A 17,500-nucleotide genomic window follows, 5' to 3' on the forward strand; every position below is an offset into this window, starting at 1 on the left:
ACACACACACACACACACAGCGGAGAGCCGGCCAGACAGTCCGACGGTGAATGAGCAGGAAGGGTCTCTGCAGGGGCTTCTGCAGGAGGGATTTAATGCACCCGCAGTTGTGCGAGGTTCCAGAGAAGTCCAGGCAGAGCAATGGGGGCTCCAGGGTAAGGGAACCAGTCGAGAAACTCTGAGGGTGTATCAGGTAACAAGGGGTGTAGCGGCCAAGGGAGCCAACCGGGGAAGCAGAGCTGGGGTACATGAACAGAACAGAGCGTTCTGGCAGAGGCTTTTCTGGTCACCCTAACCTGAGCAGGTTCTTTTGGTACCAGAGACTTGTCCCACCAGTGGACTCTCTTTGTTCCTTGTAACCTAGGCTCACCAGCCACTACAATTAAGTAGCAAACAGAGGAAGGAATTAGAACTTGGATGCTTTTTTTCTGGGAAAGGAAGGAGCTGGTAGAATGTACCAGCAGGTGTCTTGTTACTGTTAGCAATGGGAACCTGGGCTCCAGATGGAGATACTGGCTGAAACAAAGATATTTTAATGAACATGTTTTGGTTTATGATCCTTCACCATGAGCTAATTAGTGTGAACTAATTAGTTAGAAAATCTCGAGCCTCCTTAAGATTTTTTTCCTTCCTGCTTTACTGTCTTTGGGACCACTCTCTTTAAAAGTTGGCATTCTTATTAAACTTCTTTCCTTGGAGGAAAATGGCTCCATATTTTTATTTTCTCAGTTCATCTGTCTGTTGATGCAACACAATGGAGTTTATCTTCCATCTCCAAGATTTAGAAAATATTTATGTTAATTACACACTTACCACACAGCATAAAGTCTTTGGACCACAAAACAGGCTGAAGTACATGGTCCTGATATGTAGTTGCTCCTTGTCCCCTAAATAGCATTAGTTGGATAAATAAAGCTGTGAGATAATAGACTTTATTAAAAAAGGCACAAAGCCAAGCTCATAGTAATAAAAGAAACCACTAAATTTTATGACTTAGGTCATTACAGCAAGGAGATGAGTTGAGATGACCAATAAAGATTTCATAAAAGAAACATAAGCTTTGTAGTATGCTTCTAAAAGGCAGTAGGAGTTCTCTGTTCCACCATTATCTTTAACAGTTTTCCCTGAAAGGTAGTTTTGCAGAGAAACTTGTAATTCTTGCATGTATATATTATATTTCAAAGACCTGCTGTAGTTAAATCATTCTCAAAATAAGCTTATTTTTGTAGCCTAGTTCTGCTGATCTTTAAATCGAAGTTATTCAGATCTCACAGAGACTTCTGTAAACAGCAGCCTGTATGATATTAGTGACTGACTTCCATTGCCTCATGTGACTTTTTAAAATCTGTTTTAGGGGTGAGAGTCTTCTCGGATTTGACATAGTGACTGAATTGTTTCAAGTGATCATATTGACATTCTTATATATTTCTGCAGGTTAGCCTGAACATGAATTGAGGATCAATTTATCTGTCAAGAATACTGGCTTGGTTTTGGCTGTTCCTATTCTTTGCATACAGATGGGTTTTTCTGAGGCCACAAGTCTGGATGTGTCCCTTTTCACTTCAAGACCGATTGTGAACCTATGCTTTAAACAGCAGAATTTATCCCACTTAGTCCCCCTACATCCAAATTAATTGTCAGTGTGTGGATTACTTTGAACCTGCATCAGGTGTGGTGTTTCACCTGAGGTATCTTTATTATCATGCTGTTGTCTGACTTGGGAAGAGAGGGTGTTCCCCCCTTTCCAGCCTTGTTCTTGCCTTTTATTCCAGCACTGATGATAGAAATGGCCGTGGTAAAGAAGGGTCTGCAAGTTGCCAAACCTTTGTCAGCAAATCAGCCAATATATGTTTGCTATATGTATCAAGGCAAAAGGCACAACAACCAGCTTTTAATTTAGCAATCTAAATTATCAGACTGGTCTTTGAACGTGCACAGGGCGGTTACAAGGAAGCAATAGGCTTTTCACGAAGGTGGATCTGAGAAGGAATGAATTTGAGTGATCTCATGCACAATTTAAAGGAATTTCTACTGACTGAATAGGGAAGTTGGTTAACTCAGCCAGCTAAGTAGATGTGTAAAGATGGGCTTTGTAATGAAAGATGATAGTTTAATAATGGTCATTTGAAGGAATCCATAGAAGGGGATTGGACAAAATACTGAAATTAGAGTACTGAAAAGCACATTACAGGAACAGACTGTGAGCTGTGGGTAACAGTAGATAGTGGAATAACTGCAAGTCAGCAGTGCAGAGGTCACTCATCACTGTTGGCCTACAGAGATGTTACAGTTAAATTTGAAGATATACCCAGTCTTCCTTCCTGCAGCAGCTGATGCCTGGCATATTTTGAGATTATGGCACATGAGTAAAAAGGCTGGCAAGCTGCTGTGCAGAACAGCCCAGCACTGAAGGCACCTTGGAGAAACTAAATTCTGATGAAAGAATAAAATACTATATATGGAGGGACCAAGGTTTGGAATTAGTATGTGGTAATTCAAACAAGCAAAGATGAGTGGTTATAATGAAAAGAAAACTAAAATTGTTTTATATGCCAGGCTAAGGCTATTCCTTGTTATGTTTGGAGAGTACTATTCAAGCCCAAGCAATACTCACCTGAAGTTTTCTATGCTTGGATTTATAATTCTTGTATTGCATTTTGTTAGGTTTCCTTAGATGTTTCCATAGATTTCTGTAGTGATGATAGTGAATATTTGTGCGTTCTCTTAAAACAGAAAGAGGCAGAGGTCAGTTAGGTCCAACCTTTCGAATTTTGAAAAATCTTTCCATTTCTGGGTTAAGTTTAAGAGTCTGAGTTCAGGGAAATAAAAGTTCCTTTTCTAAATACAACAATACAACTGTTTTTTTCACAATAGGAATCATCCCCTGTTACTCCATAAATTCAAAGAAACAGTGAATTTCAGTTCTCACTCAGGTCACCTGTTTCCTTCTCTACCCGTGGCAGGTGCAATGTAGCAGTTTAAGCATCTGCCTTGTTGGTGACATACATGGTCCTCCACTGGCCATGAGGTTGAGGTGGAAGCAGTTTTGTGGGCAGAAGCTGCATTTTTCACAAACAACATAACAGTCTTGTGTCTTCATGGGGGTTTGCTTGGCCTTCATCCCTGCCCTCGCCCCATAATGAAACTAAAAGTGTGTTTGATGAGGATTATTGAAAAGAAGATTTATGGATCTGTGACATCTATTTAAGATGGTTGATAGTGTCTCTGCATTAATTTCACATTAGCACTTGAAGTTTGATTTCTCTCTGCTGTTGCAGGAAGCTGTTGACATTTGTCAGAGTGGCAGAACACGGGGTTTGAGTTGCGTTTCCCTTTCGGAGTTGCCTGCAGCCTCTTCCCTGTGCGTGCAGGGAGGGAGGCAAGACTGGGGGTGGCTGAGACATTGACTTTTGCCAGCTGACACACACTGTTAAATTGATCCTTTCAATCAGAAGTTTCAGTGGATTTGTAGAATAGTTTTTTGTTACTTTTGGACAGGAATGTATCCATTTGTTTGGGGATGTTTTTCAGTTTTCTTAAGGAAATGCTTGGAAGTCCAGCATTGCATCAGGTTGTATATTAGCGCAATTTTCCTGCTTCTTGCACCCAATTGCTAAAAACTCAGCTACTTAGGAACAGGAAGACCCTTTTGGAATTGCAGTCTGAAGTGTCTAGTCTATTGTTCCTTGATCACCTTTGCAGAGAAATACAGAAGTTTTGAAAACTGAAGTTTGAACACAATTTTTCAAATTGAAAAGGAATTTCAATTTCTTTTATTTAATAAGTCAGCTTGTGTTTCTGTTTCAATATAAGCTTTACGATTGTTAAGTAGGACCACTTACTTTTCCTCTAAATTTGTTAAACTGTATCTTTTTCATTTCTGTTCAGCAAAAAAATACTTAAATACCTATTCCAAAAGGCAGAGAGGAAAGTGTATGTTTTGCAGTATTTAGCTGTCCATGTGGGCATCAGGTCACTTTTTTCACCTTCCTTTTAGCAAGAGCAATGGCAAAAGTGACTATTCTCAAAGAACACAAAATCTGATTTATTCCCACAAGTTATTTCTGGTTATGTACTCTCAAGTATTTATTTACATTTAGAGCAGGGCCAAACTCTAAAACAGATGCCTGGACATTTTTTAAAAACACTTACCTATACTAGGAAATTCTAATAAATTTTGTATGAAAACAGATGTTTGTGGATAAATAAGCCTTTTTGTTGTTTACGCATATTCCACCAAAAAAATCTGTTTAATCTGTTCTTAAAACATTGAGCCTGAAAAATGGAGAGGTTGGGATGAAAGGATCTGCTGGTTCTTTTGTCTGAAATGCACCCAGTTTTGCTCATCTGTTCAGAGACTGCTTAGCATTTAGGAGGGGGAAAGCTATTCTTTAGTTCATGTATGAAAATGTACAATACTTTATATCAATTATTTGGCTGATTGCTGGAAGTGCGTTGGAGTGAGGGGGCACTGGCTAGTTCTGGCCTTCACTAATGGGAACATTTCAGAATGTGGATGGTAATTAAAGTATAGAATGCAGAAAATTAAGCCAAAATTGAATAGAAATGAATAAGTATGTGTTCTGTTGTGCAGATGTTGGAAATAGATTATTTTGGATACCTCTTTCTATCTACATCTTATTTGGTTACCATGTAAAATTCAGTCATATGCCATGTAGATTGTTTCTCTTCCCATTACCTTTTCTGTTTTTATGTTGTGATGTATCTGTATAGGTAGTAATTTAGCAAAATATCCTGTCTGCCAGGTGTGGGAACTAGCTGATTGTATTGTAATACCAGATCATTACTTAATTCATATGCAACCTAGCCTAGCACATGGAAAGCATTATATATCTATTTACAGTGTGGCTGGTCTGATGATAACATTGTATTAAATTCCCAGGTGAGGCAATTTAAGCAATTGCTTTGCCATGTGTAGGCCATGGAAATTAACTTCTCATATGCTTTAGTAATAGACGAACTTCATTGGTATGCTCAGATTAGTGGTATAGCAGAATTCTTACAGTCTGGTTACGTGTACCCTGCTTCCCATGTAGAATCATACAGGGGGGTGGTACTGCAGATCACAGATCTTAATTAGTTTAAGCTGAGTTAATTCATTTCAATTCTAATTTAGCTGGGCTTGCCTATGAACACATTCAGTTCTATCGGGAAATGTTAAGGCTTGGGTCAAGTAGACAGATTGTTTAAAGCCAAATTGCCAGACAGAACTGAGCAAGTGTATCTGTTTGAACAGGGCTTTAAGGAAATCACCCAATCAGTATGCAAAAATCCTGTTCATAAACCAAGAGAGATCTGCCTGGAATCAGAAATTCTTCCTTGTCAGAAGGTCTGGGCACTGTAGTACATTTAAAACAGCCCCTGAAACTTTCTGAGTGCTGAAGTTCTTGTACAAAGAAGCTTAACCCTTTTGTGTCTCTCTGTTTGGGGACATGCTCAAATGCAAACACATTCACTGAGCAAAACCACTTGTGTGCTTAGACTTTTTGTCTAGGTATATACACAAAAATATAAAACACAAGGAAAACTTCTATATATGACAGGCCTTTGCAGACAAAAAACTGCACACAGAACCTCTTAAACCTATATTGGGCTGCCCAGAAATGCCTTGGATTACAAACTCTGTAAATCTTCTGTCTTTTCTAGAAACATACATATAAAGTACCAGTAGACAGTGGTAACTGACAACTAAGACTAAAAATGTTGACAATTTCTTGATTTGCCTGGTTAGCTTATGTATAGAAGTCATTAACTATTTATAAAATGCATTATGAATTGGGTTCCTTCAAACTGTAGCAGAGTGTGTGACATTTCCAGCTCAAACTATCATTCTTCATTTGGCTAAAGTATATATTTATAAACAGCTGATGGTTATGAACTAAAAAATAAAAAACAAAAAATATAAAATAATTATTTAATTATTGAGTTCAGACAAGCTGAATTAATTTTGATAGCCACATTTAAAAGTGTTAGCCAATAATACTTTAATGAAAATAAGAATAGTATTTCAAGATATTGATACTTCGGACAAAACTTGAAAGAATAAATGAGCACTTTAGTTCAAAGACCTTTCCTTTTATATTATTGATTCATTTGGTAGTGAAATTGTGATCAAAAGTAGTATCAAATTATTTATTGATTATGGCAAAGAGTTATACCTAATTGTAGCCAAAGCATTATTTCTTTTAATAAAATTTCTGATTTTCAGATCATGACAGATTATTGCAATAAAAGAACAATGATACAAATATATTTATTAAGTTCAGTGGTGAGGACTTAAAGGATTATACAGAGCCTCTAAAAATTGTATTGCTATTAAAATTTATTTCTTTCCCATGAAGTATCTTCTTTTTCCTTTCACCCATGCAGGCTCTTAAGAATGCGAATATCATCCAGTTAAATCTTTCAAATAAATGATGTGTAATCAGGGACCATCTCAATCCCTACATATTATTAGGCAGCTTGTTCACTGGAGAACAAGCTCATGAAGCATTGTGCTCCTCATCTCAGTCTAATAATGCTAAATACATTCAACACTAACAGGATCAGTGGGGCTGAGTTATTTTGTGAAATTGAGTGAAACCGTACAGTTGAACTACTAGACCTCAAATGAGGTCTTAAGATTGAATCTTAATCAGAAAAGAAGATCAGATATTTATTGGTATATATTTGTAATTTCCTTCCTTGTTTGAGGTGTATCAAATAAAAATCGGAAAATAATATAATTGAGCAATCTATGCCAATTTGTTGGCTTTTTGGTGAGAAAAGAGAAAAACAAAACCTATCTCCATATGATATTCTTGCATACTGTGGAGTGTTTTAGTCCCCCATAGTGATGAAATGAATAATTTAAACAGGCAGCTCTGATACCACAGCCTGTTTAAAGGTTCTCATTTCCTTTAATGCTGTAGACTACTTTAGCTTGGTTAGTATGAAACTGTGACAGCTGAGATCTCCAAAAGATTTGGCACAGTTCACCTCTTGCTGTGGGTCCATGGTCCATGGCTTTGTCCTTCCTACTTAGATCTGTAGCTGTAGGATATAATCTATATCTGAATGCTGGCAAGTGAATCACAAATGTGTAAACATTGTAACGATGATGTTGGTAATAAGAGGAGCTACACAGAATAAAGAGCTAAAATGTTTTGCTCTGAGGGGACCCATACAAGGCTTACTTCACTGCTAGGTCCCTTGCATAAAGGGTGACCCACTTCCAAACCTCTTTGTTGCAAAGGTGATGAATTTTCCTGTGCTCAGTTTAATTTCTAGTGGTTGTTTCCTGTGCCTCAGTCCCAAGCACAAGTTTTGGCCTGATGGCCCAAGCAGGGAAGGTTTGAGGAGGGATTCATTTTTTCTGAGTTCCGACTGGTAGTCACTACCATGGCAGGGTGTGGGGGAAGCCCCCATCAATAAAGGAAGGCCCTACACCTTAGTTCTTTCTACTCTTTGGTTTCTTCCTCTGATGAAGTGTAAAAATTACCATAACCGGTCTCAAAAAGAAAAAAAAAATGGTAAATATGTTTAAAATTCTCTCTCTCTTTTAATAGTAAAAGTGGGAATATTAGCTGAGTAATAGCCTGTTATTTGGCTAACAGAGAAATTGAAAGCTGGGCTGGTGTTCTCATTATGGATTTCCCCATTGCTCCATTGAATCCTGTGCTATGTTAGTAATCATCACACTTTTGCTTTACATTGCACTTGGTCTAGTTTGGAATCAACATAATTATCAGTTCAAGAGCAAATCTGGTGCTCATAAGCTGTCAATTTACTTAATATCCTGTCTGTCCTAATGATCCCATGGATGACTGTCTCAGTTTTGTGGCGTTTCCGTGAACTGCTGAAAACCTATGTTTCCTTGTGCTGTTGTTTACTCTCCTTTCTTTTGCCCTTTAATTTCTGATCCTTTCCCAGTAGCCTTAGCAGCATGGAAAACGCTTGTTAATTTTCTACATCTTTAAATTTAATCAGATGTCACATGTGTGTTGTTCAGGTTTGGTTTTGGTTTTTTTTTAAAGTGGGAAAAGCTCAGTCTTCCTTTGCTGTCTAGTGACATCACTGCAGTGTTATGCTGATTTCTGTGACCTGCTAGCAAGTGTTCTTCAGAAAAACACATTTGGTTCCTGCACTGGCATTTCTTCAATGCTTCGGCTGGTAGCGTTTATTGCCTCACATGTTACGTATCTTGAGCTTCACGGAAGCTGCTTTCATTGCTGCAATGTTGAGGGTGTGACTTGTCTTAGAAATACTACAGTTTTGCCATGCAGATTTGTTAAGATAGAGCAGTTGAAGAACTTTGTAATAACTTTTACTTGCAGATTTATTTTTTTTTTAATCAAATAGGTATCCATTAGGGGGCTCTCAAGGTTCAAGATGATCAGCCTTGATACCAATGGCTTCGGAGCGTTACTTCCTAACCCTTTTTTCTTTTTGTTTTACAGAAAAGGTCACGAATCGCCTACAGTGATGAGGTGCGGAATGAGCTCCTAGGGGATGATGGGAATTCCTCAGAGAACCAGGTAGGATGCTAATCAAGAAGCCCTAGTGGGTGGCTGGAGGGTGAAGGAGGTCACTGGCACACTGGGCTTCTCAAGCTGCTCCTTAACAGCATTAGCAACAACTCATGTGGAAGTGATACTGTTTAATGCAAAGCTGGGGTCTTAATCAACTTCAAAATGTTTCTTGGAGATCTTACATTTAACCCTTTAACTTGTGATCACTGTCTGCTATCTCAAAAAAAATCTTTTCTTCTCTTTTCTTTATTATTTAGTACTTAAGAAATAACTTGAAACACGCTGTTTGCCGACAAAGCCAAGGTCTTCACCTCAAACACATGTAAAAGGAATAAAAAAGTACATAATGCAGCTTTGATAATAATGCAGTATAATTAAATCAACACTGGCAGGCAAAACAAATGAAAGTGCGCTCTCAGAATTAGGCAGTATCCCACTCAGTTTCCTTGTGTGATTCCTTCCCTAACCAGATTTTCTCTCCTTGTACCAAAACCACAAGTTGTTCTAATAAGAGCGTGCTTTCATAATGCATGTTGTACTAGGATGCAGAGTGCTATCCACCTCTTGTAATGAATGAAAGCTTGGTAATCCTGAGGCTTTTTTAAAATCTTGTACCCGTATTGTTGTTCTGCATACTACAGTGAGGATCCTGCGAGACTACTGAAAATTGTAAAGGCACCGTTTTATTCAGGAGACTTTGACCCACCTGTTAATATTTCTTTTTGGGATGAAACTTGTTTGACACTGTCTGAAAGGAGAATATTTCTTTTCTTTCTGAGATTTATGTTATCAAAGTCTTGTGTTTTGAGTTAGAAATTAGCTGAAAGTTTTCCTACATGTCATGTTTTCTCTTCTGACTAGATAGAATCCAAATTATTTTGCTAATGAAAGTAAAAACTGTTTAAGTGTTTACTTGATGAATGTGATATTAAATAAGGAAATGGATCAGAACAATGTTCTGAAATTTTTTGTGTCTTCTATGCCAGTAAAGGCTCAGCTCCACTAAGGACAGAAAAAATAAAGACTTGGAAACTTACCTGGTACAAAGACTTTCAAAACACAGACCCCATAACCCTTAATCTTATACAGTATTTTAAACATGCTCTGTAAATTTTAAACTCCGTAATAGACTTTAAGTCATACATGAATGAAATTATACACAGGATACGATTTATCTGAAGACACAAGACTGGAGTATAGCAGCTCTAATAGCTATGTGAAGACTTAAATGACATTAATGTTCATATTTATATATGATAGAAAGGGGAGATTCCAAAATTTGAGTAAAATAAAGACGGGGGCCTTATACCTAAATAATGAATTTATGGAGAAGATGATTTTAGGGAGAAGAGTTTCATAGTCTGCATGTCATGATTGTAAATGCAGTCCTGTGAAAGTGTTAAGATTCTCATTTTATTTCTCTTAAGGTAGTGCTACTTTTACATTTCAAGAAAAAAATGTGTGAATTCAGACATAAAAGGGCAATTGTGATAAGAAGCTTTACTTATAACAGAATATCTTATGTGTAGGGATGAGATAAAATATTTTATTTTCACCTTTTAAAGAATGTTTAAATAACTGGTTCATATGTGCACTTTTTGTGACTGGTGATCTTTTTTTCCAAACTTGGTGAAAGAGACACGTTCTCATCTCAAGGAACTAAATGATACCTTCAACCATATGTCAAGTTGAGGGCTTTTTCTTCCAAATGAGCACTATTTAAATCAAAGAAAATTTTGGCTGCTGAAGGACTCTTGTGTAGTCTTTTAGGTAATCAAAATCCTTTTCTATAACCCAACTTGAAATTATTACCTCTGTATCTTTAAAGTTCTTCATTCCTTTCTTGAAAAAATATAATGAAATAGCACCATAAAAGAGTCACCTAATTTCTTTTAAATATGTGAATGCCAGTATTTTTAAAATACATGATTTATCGTTTCGTTTCAATAGTAAATATCACATTCTCTTTTTTTTATTTTATATTTTTACTTAGACCTGTACTTATTTACATGTAGCTATGAGTGCAAGCAGTTAGTGCAAAAACTTCAGCTGGTATTGAGCTTATTAGAATATACAGCTTTCAAAATCAAGTGTAAGGCTTGGGTACTTACCAGATACATGGGATAATGTCATGTTTAACTCAGAAACTTTCACTCCTATGCATTATTATATTAATAGAAAACTTAGACTGAATGATGAAAGAATGCTCAGGTATAACTTAAAGCCATATAAAATATTTGAAGGTGTTTCAAATGCTTGCTTTTGGTTTGTCTGATGGAAATAAATATAGGTACACAGACTGATCCTGACCCTAATATTGTAGGATTTTTACTTCTCAATCAGTTTGGGTTAGGTTAAATTAATTTAACTGAAAAGTGGTTGGTTTGTTTTCTCCAGTTCAGTCACCAACTGGGAAAAGGGAGAGAAACTATTCCTTTTCTGACAGAGGAGGTGTTGAAAGAAGTTGCCAGCTCAGAATTGCTCCTGTACCAAACCACAAATACTGATAAAATCTGCCAATAGAAATATTGAGTATCTGGGTAGTCAGGGTTGTTACCCAGAGGCAAACAAGAGATATGAGTTGTTGGTCTTTGTGATAAACATTTGCATAATGTTTTTGGTGGAGAGAGAAGACAAAAGGAACTTAATGCTTGCTGGCTAGTATGACCATATAAAAATCTAGAAATAAAACAAGTCAGTATTGGAAAAATAAATGATCTGGATCTTTTCCTCATTCAGCTTCTCTTTTTTTAGTTGAGTTTCAAAGTACAGTTACAGCAAACCACAGCCAAGTTATAAGCTGTAATGAACAGGATGATATGTATGAGTTTCCAGTTGCTCTCTCAGGAAGAAAGATTGAAGTACAAAGAACAGATTGAAGAATTAGCTAATGGTGATTTGTCTTTTGTCTTCTTCATTTTCCCAACATGTCTCCCAGAAGTAGCAGCCATCATGTCTAGATGACACTTATAGAATAACTTGGAATACAATTCCCTTATAGTGATTATGCCAAGATTTAACTACTTTTACTAGATACAGCATATAGAAATTTCCTGCAAGAAGTTGTAAGAATTATGCAATTCTGCTACTGAAAGTTTCTTTTGACATAAATGCAACTTTGTTTGATGAGACAGGTAGTGATACAGTGCTCTTAATGCACCTAGAGTTCAGTAAAGTCACTGCTTAACATATGTTAATTTCTTCTTAATTTGAATCATGTGAATGATGAGGCACTCAGAAGTTGAAAATCAAGAGATTTTGCATCAAAAAAGCCCTTACCTCACAAACCCAATCCCAGAAAATTACTGTGTGCGTTGGGTTGTTATTTATTTTCCAAGAGTGGTCTTAAACAGGCTCTGTTGCTTTCAAGTCTTGTTTGTCATCCTGGCCACCAACATTTAGCAAATCCCTTGAAAGTTTTGAGTTTTTCAGTGCAGTGATACGCTACCTAAAGTTGTAGCCTCACTTTAATAATAATAGAACTGTTTTATGTAGATATTCCTATGTTTTTGAGGAAGTATATGTTGGGTTAAATCAGAAATCCCTCTCAACCAAAATAATGTGAGGTTCAGTATTACCAACTTTCTTGAGGTTTAACAGTGTTCCTTTCTCTTTAGCAGCTATGTTCATTAGTAAGTTTAAATAAATTCACATTGAGTTAAACTGCATATCCATATACCCATACATTCTATATGTGATTCGTGGTGAACAAATATTTTGTGTCTACTTAATTTCTGACTACAAAGTTGTGATAATATTAGATTTGGGCTTGCTGTGCATAAAGTGTGTCAAACTTCAGCTACAGACCAGGGGGTGAAGTTGGTCAATTTAATTCGTCAAGATCTAAAGAAGGTCGGTATCATTTCATATAGCCCTGGCAGAGCAGATCATTACCAGACACAAATCTGTTCGTTACATGCCGAGGGTTTATAGCAAAATAAATAGACTGTCATCATAAGTTCAGAAAATTGTGTGTTCGACCCACGATAATGTGTAAAGGGCGTTTAATAGAGTTCAGCATTTATTCGTTATCTATATGCGGACAGAGACGGCGGAGGCGTTATCAGCTTTTTAAAAAAAATTCGGTAGTTTTCTGTGTCACATGACGAGCCTCACGGCCACACGCGTGCGCGCACACACACACACACACACACATCCCATCTCGCTCCCTCGCTCTCTGTGGTGCAGTTTTGATTTTAGTCACAGCAGAAGGCTTAGCCACAAGAGATTCCACTGGTTCAAACCAGCGTAAACCAGATTTTTTTTTTTTAGCCTACAAAGGAACAGATTACCTCTTGTATCGAATTCTGTATTGCAAAAAAAAAAAAGAAAAAAAACCAACTTTGTTTCAAAAATATGCTGATTATCATAACCTAAAATGGTGGCTGCGCACGGCTTAATGCTGTTTACAGTTCAGGAGTGAGCATAATAAAAATAATGTTTCAAAATAGAAATGTAAAGGTAACACATTTTCATCAAGAGCATTGTTAAATTGGGAAAAAATACATCTTTTGTTAATTTGAATGAATATCTTTCAGCCAATGTTAAAAAAACCCCAATCCTGTCCCATTACTTAGCTTAGCTGCAAATCCTATGCAGAGCTTAAATTCAGCCATGCAGCACAAACAAGATAGAACATTTTTGTTTGGGACCTATTGAAAAAACAAATGTGCAGCATTTTAAAACTCTCATTGATTATAGCAGGGTGGCATGCCCGGACGGGCTCTATTGCGGGAGAGTCGTTTTAAACTTTGGCCCTTTAAGTATCATAGTCAACTGAAGAATGGTGGCCTCAGAAAGAAAAGATAGCTATGTGATCAACTCCCAGATCGTCTCTTTCTAAAGCCTTAATGTTTGCCTTTTTGGGAAAAAAAGGGGGGGAAGAGCTGGAGAACGAGACAAATTTATGATAGGCCAAGCACTTGAATTTAAGCGCTGGTTTGGCCGACAATGCAGTTTTCTTTGTACCAAATTCTGCCAAACTTCTTTGACTCAGTGCAGAAGTGCTGGCCCAGTTCAGGTCAGGGTGGTGTAGGAGCCCTCCTAATTACATCTCGCTAGAGACTCTTGTCCCTTTTAGTAACGGAGTGAGGCGAACCTTCAGTTTTAGACGAGCCGTATGAAACAATAGAGAGTAATGGAGGTTCTTTTGTTTCCTTCATGCTGGTGAGACTTTATTAGTAATAAACATTCTCAGCTTACACATATGTTGAAAATTAGTGTTATGGAACTGTAGGTGAAGTATCAGCATAAACTGAGATAATTATGTAGCTGTTGTAATTTTGAATTCAATTGGAATCGGTGAGAGAACTGTAATTTTTCATAAAGAGCCACTCTTGTGCAGATATTTTTTGTGAGCAATTACACATTTTGTTCCAGTACAAATAATTTATCTATCTCTCTAAGGGGAGTGTATATTACAACATAGCTTGATCATCAGGCTGGGGTTTTATTTAGTTTTATGGTAAAGCTGCCAGAGCAATATTATTAGTGTTAGTGTTAGATTGTGTTGATTTACAAGCATAAATAAATAAATATAAATTTATATACTATATAAGCATACACACACTCTATGTGTGCATATACATACACAGTGTATAGTGATCTGGATCAAGAACCTGGAATGGGTCTTTTCTGAGGGAAATACATTTCATGTTGTTCCCTATTCCTTTGTCTATTTTTAAATATGCTATTCAATAAATCATAGTTCTGAGCCATTTAACTAAGCTGCTTTATTTTTTTTTTACCTGGCAAAACCCCTCAGTATGAAGTTCAATAATAAAATTAAATAATATAGTTACAGTAGAACTCAGGTATATAAAAACTGAAATGCTGAAATACATGCTATAAAGATGCAGTCATCTATTAATAAGTTAGATCTTCTAGTAAAATAAGAAATCAGTTGTCACGACTAAAATATACAGAAAACATTCTGAAAACTTGTGTATACAAAACCACTTCAGCTGTACAATCTTCGAAGAGAGGAATAGTAAACTTGTTTTTTTCTTTATAATATAGACTTCTATGAAGTCATTCCCCTTTATTTCATGATGGTGTCTTAGATGTGGTTTAAAAGAGAATTTCACACTATTCTCTTTGTTTAATGTGACAGTGTGAGAAAGTGATCTTTATTCGTTCAAAAAACTCTGCATGTAGTCTATGTTTAGGTTCTTTTAATGTGTTTGTCTGTGATTTTTAAATGCTAAACATGTAAACAGATAAATTGTCAATGTTAATTCTGTATCCTGTCACACAACTGATCTTTCTTTCCTGCCATTTCTTTCCTTTTTATCTTTTTTGTGCGTTCATGTTGCAGTTGATAAAATTACGTGAAGAGGTGAGTACTTTCTTGCTTTTTGTTGTCTAGCTTTCCCTTTAAAGCTGAGTTTCTAAATCTGAAGTAGATCTTTTTGTTCATTGTTGCAGGGAAATCTACACAAAGCAAAAATATTGATTACATTGCTTTAAAATATTCACTGTTGTGCCTCTTTTTCCCTAATAATTGTATACTTACATAGGAATCTCTAGATCAAACCTTAGAAATTAACATTCTTTGATAATGGAATTTTTTTTAAAGGCACTAGAAAAAGAAGGGTGGAAAAAAACTCTATTATTTGATCTCTCCAAGAATACCATGATCAAATCAGGTACAATAATAATCATGTTTGCATCACAAAATCTTTGATAGGGAAAGTACATTTATACACTGGTATTGAAAGTCAAAGCATTGCTTTGGTATAAACCTTTGCTGAAGCATTTTAAAAATTACACAGTATTTCACAGTGTTTTGAGTGTGGTGTGAGGTATTCAAACAGCTTATGTATTATACTGGATATTGTACACCCACTGAAAATACAGTACAGATAGATAGACCTACACACATATCAATATTTATTATTTATTTGTGAGTGCTGTAGATCTGTAGGTGTAACACTAGAGATCAGTATTCCAGAACACCTTTCTTCCAGTTATAAAATGACTCATAAATATTTAGAAAGAAGCCTGTTTTAATGGTCAGTTCCTCAAATGTTTCAGTACATTTTCTGAAATTAATCTCTGCTTTTGCTTGCTGTTGTAGCAAAGCAGGTATTTGAACTGCTATTTTTTTATTATTTCCTAGTAGCCACTGAAAAGAAGGTCTGAGTAAAGTCAAGTTTACTTACAGGTCAGATTTCTGAAGGGTTTCATACGGAGAGCTTGGACCAGTGAAGTATTTGAATAAATATCTTTAGAAGCACGAGTATTTTAACATCACATATTTGTCTGGTATCTTCTTTGTGGAACATGTGTGCTCAGTAATGTATCAGTAATATATACTGAGCTCTGCAGGAAAGGATTTGTAAGTTTTAGAAATGGTGATGACAAAGAATTGTAAAGTAACCACATTAAGGACAATTACAGAGAATTCTTAAAAACAGGTAGGTATTTGTGATACAAAGATTCTTCACTAGTTCCCCGAATGCTTTATTTTCCCCCTCTTCTCATGGAGCTGATATTAATATGTAAAAGCTACAGAGTAAAAGAGTTAACAAAAAAAATTTAAATAAAATAAACATGTAACCACATGAAAGCCTTCCCACCACTGCTGAGCTCCCCTCCCCAATAGTCCCAGTATTTAAACAGATGACAGTATTGTTGCAAGGGTTTGTATAGCCTGATTTCGGAGGTTTTTCAGAAGAATAAGGTTCATTTTCTTATCCCTTTAACAACACCTGCATGTCTGCCCCTGAGCTTTTGCAAAGAGTACAGCAGGATCATTTTTGTTTGCAAACATAAGATTATAGTTTTATAATGATTCCTAATTTTTAAATTCACTCTGAAAATTTAATCATACATAAAGAACAAAGCTGCCACTTATCTGCTTTTCTTTTTGAAATAGCTATGAAAGCAAGTAAGAAAATTCAGGGTATTATTGCAAAGGGGTGCAACTTGGGAGCTATACTGAACTCAGTTATATCTTTTGGATTTTATAAATCCTCTGTGCTAGCCACCTAAAAAAAATTGACATTGCTTCTGGTAATTTTTTTTTTTTTTGCTTTTCCTTGCTTAGCCTCATAAGTTACTTTTTCCTCTCTGCATATGGTGAAAGCAGCAGAAAATAGAACTAAATAGAGGGATTTATTATTTTGTCTTGATCAAAATTGTACAGGTAGAGAGAAAAATAATTTTAAACCCAATTGTTTGCATTCTGTTCTCTGCATGTAAGTACCCGCTCTGTGTTGGATAGGCTGTAAATGCAATGGTGTTTTTATACCCAATGCAAAATGCACATTAAAGTTTAAATGAAGGCTAGCACAGTGACTCAGGCATAATTCTTAACTCGTCACAGAGCGAAACATCAAGGCATCCCCAATTATAGTTCTCCTAAGGAGGTATGAAGTGATCTTAAAAGAAATTGTGGTTTGCCATACTGTTTGTTAATAAAACCTGTGCCTTCTCTCATTACAAGGCTCTATTCTCGCACACTTGCCGTACACAGGCTTCCATGGAGGCTGTGTCGCTCTGTCTTTTGAGCTCCTGAGATCTCAGTTTGAATCCAGCCCACATGGAATGACTAAATCTCTAGTGATAGCGTGCCACTTTGCAAAACTTCCTTATATAACTCCAAACAGAAGCTGTTTCTGAAACTGCAAGACAGACTGAATCACCTCGCTACCCCCCTCACAGAGTGCAGGGCATACTGTGGGAGAAGGAGTTTGTGGAGGGGTGGAAGCTTTTGAAAGCTGCCTGCTATAGGGCATTGATTTCATGTCCAAAGGACAGGGTGCCTCCAAATCCAAACAGAGTAAATGACACCACCCTTTATAATAAAATTAGTTTTCATTATAGAATGCCTTGGGTGGAAATGCTCTGAAATCAAGTTAAGAAATGGCTCTGAGTTAATGTTAGCAGCGAGTTCCCAGGGCTTTAGTATTCTAATTGCTTGCAGTTAGACTGAACTGGGCTGGTAATTTATTTTATTTAAATGT

The 17,500-nt window shown here is 36.5% G+C and overlaps 1 protein-coding gene across 4 annotated transcripts in view; it reads left to right on the top strand.

Annotated features, from left to right (window-relative positions):
- VTI1A (vesicle transport through interaction with t-SNAREs 1A) overlaps positions 1–17,500 on the top strand; it is a 258,483-nt gene that overhangs the window by 43,239 nt on the left and 197,744 nt on the right. For 2 of the 4 annotated variants that reach the window (XM_042019326.1, XM_042019324.1), the window contains exons 4-5: positions 8,460–8,537; positions 14,848–14,868. In XM_042019326.1, the coding sequence (XP_041875260.1) occupies positions 8,460–8,537; positions 14,848–14,868 (99 nt within the window). The remainder of the gene's footprint in view (positions 1–8,459; positions 8,538–14,847; positions 14,869–17,500) is intronic. The other 2 variants (XM_042019327.1, XM_042019325.1) reach the window with 1 other exon arrangement.

Source organism: Corvus kubaryi, unplaced genomic scaffold (assembly GCF_017639235.1).
Source record: "Corvus kubaryi isolate FWS band 111438036 unplaced genomic scaffold, C.kubaryi_AGA036_p1.0 138, whole genome shotgun sequence".
Lineage (NCBI taxonomy): Eukaryota > Metazoa > Chordata > Aves > Passeriformes > Corvidae > Corvus > Corvus kubaryi.